This window comes from Ursus maritimus, unplaced genomic scaffold (genome assembly GCF_017311325.1).
Source record: "Ursus maritimus isolate PB19 unplaced genomic scaffold, ASM1731132v1 scaffold_32, whole genome shotgun sequence".
Taxonomy (NCBI): Eukaryota; Metazoa; Chordata; class Mammalia; order Carnivora; family Ursidae; genus Ursus; species Ursus maritimus.
Genome location: NW_024425786.1, coordinates 17,703,692 through 17,711,685, shown reverse-complemented (window position 1 = coordinate 17,711,685; position 7,994 = coordinate 17,703,692). Strand labels below are relative to the sequence as shown.

Below are 7,994 nucleotides of genomic sequence, written 5' to 3'. Positions count from 1 at the left end.
GCTCAGAGTCGGGGGCCACTCATGGTCCCACCCCCAACCAGCTGGGTGACCTTGGGCAAGCACTTTTCCTCCTCATCAGTAAAATAGAATAATAATGGGGAGGGCACAAGGTAAATACTCACTGTTGTTGCTTTTAATTCACTTATCATCTTGTTGGAGAGTGAAGATGTACAAATATGAAATAATTACCTAGGAGGAAGCATTTTCTGAATCAGAGCTAGACTGTGGAGTGCCGACAGAAAAGCATAAAAAGGATTAAAGGAGGAAAAATTCTAGGTGGCCGATAGTTTTTCGACGGGGTTACTTAGAAAAAGCATGCTAATGTCTAACACTTCCAGGGCACTTCCTATGCTCCAAGCACTCTTCTAACCTTGACAACCACCCTGGAAAGCCAGTAGACCCATTTTACAGATGAGGAAACTAAGTCACAGTGTCTCGTCCAAGGGCACACACTTGTAAGCTGGACTAAGAAGGGGGACCACGCCCAGAGTCTTCGCGCCCAACCATTGAGCTAACTGGAGCGTTCTCGGCTTGGCCTGAGTGGGGCTAAGCAGGCCAGAAGGAGGGAAAGTTTCCCCCAGAGCAGCAACCAGAGCAGGCAAAGGCTCAGAGGTAGGGCTCCGTGGGCATGGGCAGGTGTAAGAACGTCCGCCCATCTTGAGTCAGAGCAGCCCTCGGACACCAGCGTTGGGTCGCTCGTCGCCTGAGAAGCGGAGGCCCGGAGAAGGGAAGGCTTTGCCCGGGTCACAGGCAAGGTGAGGGCAGAGCTGCTCCCGACGTGCGGCTGCGCTCACGCAGCTGTAGAGTGCGTTAGCCAGGCTCCGAGTGCAAAGCCTGCCTCTGTCCCGTTGGCCAGGTCCCTGCCCCGCCCCGGCCTCCATGCTTCTGTCTGCCCACTGGAGAGAGAACCCCCACCCCACAAACCTCCCAGGGATGCCGGGAGGACCCCATGGGGAAGGGATGGGCAGATGCCTGGTAGAATGACCATGCACCTTGTTTGGCAGGTTGTTGCTCTCGCAGCCATGACTCTGCCCCACAGCCCTGGAAATGTGGGGGAGCCCCGGCCCCCCCAGGCCGTGGAGGTCCACCGGCTGGAACACCGCCAGGAGGAGGAGCACAAGGAGGAGCGGCAGCACAGTCTGCACATGGGTTCCTCAGTGCGGAGGCGGACCTTCCGCAGCAGGTGGGATCATCGGGGACCCCCGCCCCGGCCGCTGCCCTCTCCCCCTCCCCCAGTCTGAGCGGGGAGGCATAGCCTGCTTCCTGGGTAAGCCAGTCTGAGGTAAGAGGCACAACACTGTCCTCTGGAGACTCTTCTTTCTGGAGAACCTGTCTGAGGGGGGAGGCACAGGCCCGCTTTGTAGAGATCCCAGTCTGAGGGGGGAGGCACAGCCCCGCTTTGTAGAGATCCCAGTCTGAGGGGGGAGGCACAGCCCCGCTTTGTAGAGATCCCAGTCTGAGGGGGGAGGCACAGCCCCGCCAGCTAGTGTCCTGAGACGGGTAGGTCGGGTAGGTCGATGCTGCCTTAATCTCAGGGACCCCCGGGCCAGATCCCCAGGCAATCCGGCAGGAGCCATTAACTCCCTTTTCCCGGAGCAGTGAGGAAGAGTATCAGTTCAGCGCGGCAGACTACGCCCTGGCAGCAGCCCTGGCTCTGACCGCCTCCTCAGAGACATCTTGGTAAGTCAGGTGACCTTTTCAGACAGCGCTGGGCTGAGAAAGGGCCATCCTGTCCAGTCCCCTGTCTCTACTAGGCTCCCACACTGGACTGACAGAATCTGCCCCAGGTTACACATCTAGCACAAGGGCCCAGACCTCTCTCTGGATGGGTCCCCAGGCAGTAGTGAGGGACCATCCCCAAGGGAGAGGGTGGGGGTCCACACTCCACCACAGGGCTTCACCAGAGAGCAGCGGGAGGCCGTGTCCTGGGTTAGAAGGCCTGGGTCCTGGTCCTGGCCAGCTTGAGGCAAGTTCCTCCCTGTAAAATAGGGGGACTGTTCCTGTCCACTTGGTCGTCATGAAGACAAGAGGAACAAAGATTTGTGAAAGGGCCTTGGGAGCTCTATCCATAGTACTTATTATGCACCAACTGTAAACAGGGCCCATTTGGGTATTTTGGAGGCAAGAGAGGATTAAAAGCTGCTCTTGTCCTCAAGAACCTTGAAGTACAGCTAGCAGTGCTGGCTTGGGGGAGGCCGGGCGACCCTGGCTGGGGGGCCCCCATGAACCGTGGGCCCCCGGCCTCTGCCACGCAGGGAGTCCCAGCTGAGGCGCCAGACCTCTGTCGTGGAGCTGGAGGAGCGAGGGCAGAAGCGAGTGGGCTTCGGCAACGACTGGGAGAGGACGGAGATCGCCTTCCTGCGGACCCAGTGGCTGCTGCGCCAGAGACGCGACCGGAAGGCGCTGAGGCGGCGGGTGAGGGGGTCTGGGGACCTGCACCCCATCACAGTCTGCCCACCCCACCTGCCGTCTTCTCAAGAGGCAGCTGGACATCCGGGAAAGAGTCCAGGCCCTGGTCTTGGACAGGGTCTAAATGCAGGTGTCCCCTCCCTCCAGCTGTGTGACCTTGGGCAAGCAGTTTACCCTTCCTGAGCCTCGGTTCTCTCATCTGGAAAACAGATGTGTGTGGCACCAACTCTCGGGGCCGAGGTGGGGATTAAGCCAGATTGCGCTTGTAAAGTGACCTTCCCAGAAGAGCCTCAGGAAACACCATTCCTGACAAACGTCAGGGATCTGAAGCCCCCTCCGTGCCCCCTCCCTGGGGCAGGAGAGCATTGGTCACACTCACACGGGCTTTCTCAGTGCCCGTGATTTTTCACATGCTAACTCATTCAATCCTCACCACAACCCCACAGGAAGGTGGGGGAATATTATTATCATACCCATTTTACAGATCAGGAGACTGAGGACTTGCCTATGGTCTCACACGTAGGAAGCGGCAGAATCTGGCCTTGCCCCCAGGCCAGCTGTTCCAAAGCCCGTGCCTTGTCCTCCATGCCGCCTCACTGCTCAGCTGGGGAGAAGGAGGCCTCCAGCCCATGCGGGTCTGACTCCAGAGCCTGAGTGTCAGGGGGGAACAGTGACAGCAAAGATGGGGAGATGTGATCCCCTGGCTCATGGGAGTCACAGATCCCCTCCCGCCTCTAGATGGAGGAGAAGGTCCGGGAGGCCAAGGAGCTGAGGGAGCTGTGTTCCGGCCGGGGGCCCTGGTTCTGGATCCCACTGCGCTCCCACGCAGTCTGGGAGCACGCCACAGTCCTGCTGACCTGTACTGTCCTGGCCTCACCTCCACCGCAGGTCACCTGGTAAGCCCCTGGGGCAGGAGAGGAGGGGTCCTCACCCCGTCTCCATGCTCTGAGCCTCCAGGGCTGAAGGAGTGTGAGTTCTTTACAGCCCAGCACCTCCCTTCTAGGAGCCCACGTCCCCCCCACAGAAGTTCTTGCCGCCTTAGAGAAGCTGCTCCCTGACAGACCCTGAGCTCTGCCCACCCCCCAGAGAGCAGCAGCTGCTGCGAGGCTCAGGCGGAGTTATTCTTAGTCTCCTCCCGGCCAGCCTGGGGCAGGAAGACGGGGCCACTGGGGAGCCAGCCCTTGTAAAAATATGATGCTGGTGGCAGAAGGCAGCTGCTCTGAGCTGGGCGTCTCTGGGGTTGGAAGATGAGGGTAGGAGGCAGGGGTAGGGGGCAGAGGAGCAAGACGGGAGGGGGGAAGGGCAGGGGCCCCCCAGGGAGGAACTCAGACCTGGAGTGGGAGCCCTGTGTCCAGACCTAGCTCTCTCCATTAACGCAGTGTGTGGCTCCAGCCACGCCTCAGCCTCTCTGGTCCTGCTTCAGTTTTCCTGTTCTGTAAAATGGGTTGAAGTCCTCCTGCCCAGCCTGCAAGTGGCGAGGATTTGATGCCACAACTACGTGGAAGCCTCAGAGCTTGAAAGGTGCAGAGAAAGTAGAAGACACCATTCCCGGGAGTGTAACCGTAGCAGAAGTCTAGGCCTTGGTGGCCGAGGGGACGGCAGGGGAGGGGAGGGGAGGCGGCAGGTGTCTCCTGTATGGGCATGCTGGAGATGGGGGTGGGCATGGCAGCCTCAGGGCTCTCAGTCCTACCAGAGGGAGGCCGGTCATTCATGCAGCTGAGCCACTGTGTACGGAGCTCCTCCTGGGTCTTAGGCCTGGGGTCAGGCATGCTCGGGGACAGAGGTGTAATCTGCCCCAGGCCCAGACTCATGCACTGAGGCATAGACATGAACCAGACACAATCTTCCCTCAAAGAACTCTCAGCCCAGAAGAGAAATGTCAACGTAGAGAGAGGGACATTCATGGGTGCAATTTGGAACACAAGAGTAAAGATGAAGACAGTGAAGTGGCTGCCTCCCCCTGAAGGATCCAGGAAGGCTTCTCAGAGGAGGCGACACATAAGCCAGGTCTTGAGGGTGAATAGACCATGGTCTAGTGGGAGAGAGAGGATAAGCACACAAATGACCAAGGTCACAAAGGAAAAAGCAACATCTTGTACTTGAACCCACTTTTACTGACCCACCACTTTCTTCTCATTTGAGCCCTGGGGCCACCCATGGCTCAGAGAGGGAGTGTGACTTGTCTAAGGTCACACAGCCAGTTTGAGTCCGAATTCAAACGGGGGTCTTTTGCCTCCCAGCCATAGGTGTTTCTACTGGCCTAGAGAGTAGGAAAGTGATCACTGGGGTTCTTGTTCTTCCTTGAGGCACACGTAATGCTTCAGAAGTCAGAGACGTAGAAAGCACTTAGGCCAGGAGCAATCAAGAGAGGCATCGAGGTTGCTGGCGTCGGGGCTGGTATTGCCAGATGACATTCATTCACGAAAGTGTGCCAGGAGCTGGAATTCGTGCTGGGCGCTGGATCTCTGTGGGGACCGAGGCAGTCCCTGCCTGCAAGTGGCTGGTCAGGTAGGAGGACCTGCTCCTGCCAACTGGCCTGGGCTGGGGCGGGGGGGGTCAGTACGTCATCTGTCCCTCCTGGCAGCCAAGCCCTGCCGTGCCCTGGCACTGAGGCCCACATCTAAGGCGTTCCAGGGAGCCTCTCAGGAAAGGGACTCCTGTCCCCCCGGCCAGCAATGTTGCCACAACAGGGAGCTGAGCATGGTAAGGGGTGGAAGCAAGGCCAGGCCCACCTCCAGTGGTGGTGGCCCCCGGTGCTCCTGGTTTCGGGGATCTGGTTTTCCATCATCGATCACTTTGGGCAGGGCCACACACTGTCCCGGGATTGGCCTCCAGGGCTCTGTCCAGGTCCTGGCTGACACCCTCCCCCAGGTCAAGAGGAAGATCCCGGCGCACCCAGACTTGTCAGGCGAGTACATTCATTCAGCAATTATTGAGCACTTCCTGAATGCAGGGGCAACAACAGGACAAATTAGGCAAGGCCCGGTCTGGCCACGTTTACGTTGCAGAGGTGGGCCCTGATACTGGGATCAGTCTCCCAGGCCCAGCAGCCTTAAAAAGTAAAATCCAATACAGAAAGATGTGAAGAAAAAACATTTAGATAAATAATAAAAATCTCGCTCTTTTACGAGGGCCTCTCGGAGCCAGGCTCTGGGCTGGGCGCCTCGCCTCTGTTGTCTGACTTAATGCTATTTTATGACCGGAGGCCACGTAGGGTCACCTGCCCAGCCTTGTCTTGGAGAGGCTGTGCTGAAGCCCGAGACGGGGGGCCCAGAGAGCGGGCAAGATGAGCGCTGAGGCCTCTGGCTGTCCGGGCCTTGCCCAGAGCTGGCGCTGCCGCTTTTTTCTTTTGAAAGTTGGAAGCTGGCCAGGCTGAGGTGCCTGGAATGTTCCTGATAGGTGGGGGTGGGGGGACCTGACTTTGGCCCCCAGGCCTAGGAGAGGTGGAAAGATTGGGTGCCGAGATTAGGCACCGCCCTCCCTGAAGGAGACTTCGTTGGGTTTCTTTCAGGAGCGGGTGCAGCCTGGTGGGGGTGGGGGGCAATGGGTTGTGGGTGTGGCACTGTTTGGTTGCCATGGACACAAACAGGGTGTGGGGGGAGCCGAGTCCCAGGAAGACGAGGCACTGAGCCTGGGGCGCCCTCTCTCGGCTGCGGCCTCCTTTTTGACCTCAAGCACCACTGGGGCTGCCTGTCCAAGAACAGCCTCATGGACACAGAGACCCAGAGAAGGGAACTGACTTGCCCAAGGTCACCCATCAAGCTGTGTCAGGAACCCAGGCCTCCCAGGCTTCACAGACTTTCACTCACCAGCCCTGATTCCTTAGGCCTCCAAACCCCCATAAGGGGCCATGGACAGAGCCAAGGCCACCTCACTGTCCAGTGCCCGCAGCAGGGAGAACAAGACCCCAGAGTTCACAGAAAACAAATGGGGATGTCCAGGGTGCTGTGGGCTGGAGTAATCCGCCGGGCCACCCTTGGGAATCACCTGGGGGGGTTAAAAAAAGTCCTGCTCCCCGAGCCCCACCCCCAGAAATTCTGACTCCAGAATGATCTGGGATGCAGCCCAGGCATGGAGATTTTCTTAATGGCTTTAAGAAGACAGAAGTTTATTTGTCTTTAGTCTGCATGCTGACGTAGACAGGGTGGGGCAGCTCCAGGGACTCCACTCGCAGACTTCTCAGGGACTCAGGCCTGCCCCCCTCGCCGCTGAAGGGCGCAGCCCCGGGCTTCCCGGTGCAAGACGGCAGCCATCTGGGCCACTTTCTTGCCGTCCCATGGAGGGAACAATGACATAAACGGGGGCAAATGGTCATCAGTAGCAGCCACATGGCATTCGTACTTACTTTCTGTTGACGAGTCTTAGTCACATGGCCACACCTAGTAGAAAGAGAGGGCGGGAAATCGGTTACGCGTTGGGTGGCTCAAGGATGAATGCTGTTCCTTTAGAATAAGAGGGAGGGGCACAGGCTCCGGAGGTCAAGCACAGGACTCCTGATCTCAGTTCAGCTCTTGATGTCAGCGTCGTGAGTTCAAGCCCTGTGTTGGACTCTATGTTGGGCGTGGAGCCTACTTTAAAAAAAAATTAGAGGGAATGGCTGTTGGAGACCAATGAACAGCTTCCGATACAAATCCCCAAAGGCTTCTGTTCAGAATCCTGGCATGGAGACTTTGAAAGCTTTCTCCGGTGACTCTAATGAGAGCCGAGATAAAGAACTGCCCTCCTGAGAGGTTGACAAGGGAGGAAGAATGGGGTGCCTTCCACGGCAACCCCCTCAGAGAGGAGGGAAAAACTGGGCCCTGGGCCCTAGCTATCTCTCATGACAGGCTCTGTCTTCCCTGCCCCCACCACCCTCCCACCCCCAGAAGGAAAATGAACCCTTGAGCATCGACAGTGTTCAGGCCACCAGGGAAAAGCTTTACGTATCTTATCCCATTTGGTTGTCACAGCAACCTTATGAGGTCAGTGCTCTTACTACTCCCATTTCACAGATGAGGACAACTGAGTTTCAGAGCAGTGAAAGTGCTGCCTCGCATCACATAGGCAAGTAAACCACACAAAGCTGAGGTTAGAATCCAGGTCTGAGAGCCTCTGGATCCTTCCCACTCAGAGCCACGCTGCCTGCCACAGACTGCTGTGTCCCCACAGGTACAAAAATGACATGCGAATCGATCCCCGCCTCTTTCCTGCCGGAAAGTACCGAATCACCAACAACTATGGGCTGCTGACGCTGGAGATTAGGAGGTAAGACTGTGACCCCTAGTGAGACCCATGACCCCCAGGCCCCACCGCCACCGAAGCCAGAGCAGGATTTCAAATCTTTATTCACTGAATTGGCTTCATCTTCAGAAGAATCTGGGGTTCTTGTTAAAACACTGATTCATGAGATGGGCCCTCCTCTTGCCTCCAGCGTCCGACTAAGTGGGTCTTATTCTGGACTGGGGCCAGGAAATCGGTATTTAACAGACACTCCCATGTTATTCCTATGCCTTGGAATACACAAGAAGAAATTTGGAGTCAGAGGCCAGCTGGATGGGCTAGGAATGCTGGGAGTGCTCCTTGCACACATACACACACACACACAC

The 7,994-nt window shown here is 57.4% G+C and overlaps 1 protein-coding gene across 1 annotated transcript in view; it reads left to right on the top strand.

Annotated features, from left to right (window-relative positions):
• The first annotated feature begins 1,022 nt into the window (after positions 1-1,022).
• Positions 1,023-7,994, top strand: part of MYOM3 (myomesin 3) — a 41,266-nt gene continuing 34,294 nt past the window's right edge. Inside the window, exons 1-5 of the mRNA XM_040618978.1 lie at positions 1,023-1,183; positions 1,600-1,680; positions 2,256-2,415; positions 3,148-3,305; positions 7,558-7,653. Of these exons, the coding sequence (XP_040474912.1) occupies positions 1,023-1,183; positions 1,600-1,680; positions 2,256-2,415; positions 3,148-3,305; positions 7,558-7,653 (656 nt within the window). The remainder of the gene's footprint in view (positions 1,184-1,599; positions 1,681-2,255; positions 2,416-3,147; positions 3,306-7,557; positions 7,654-7,994) is intronic.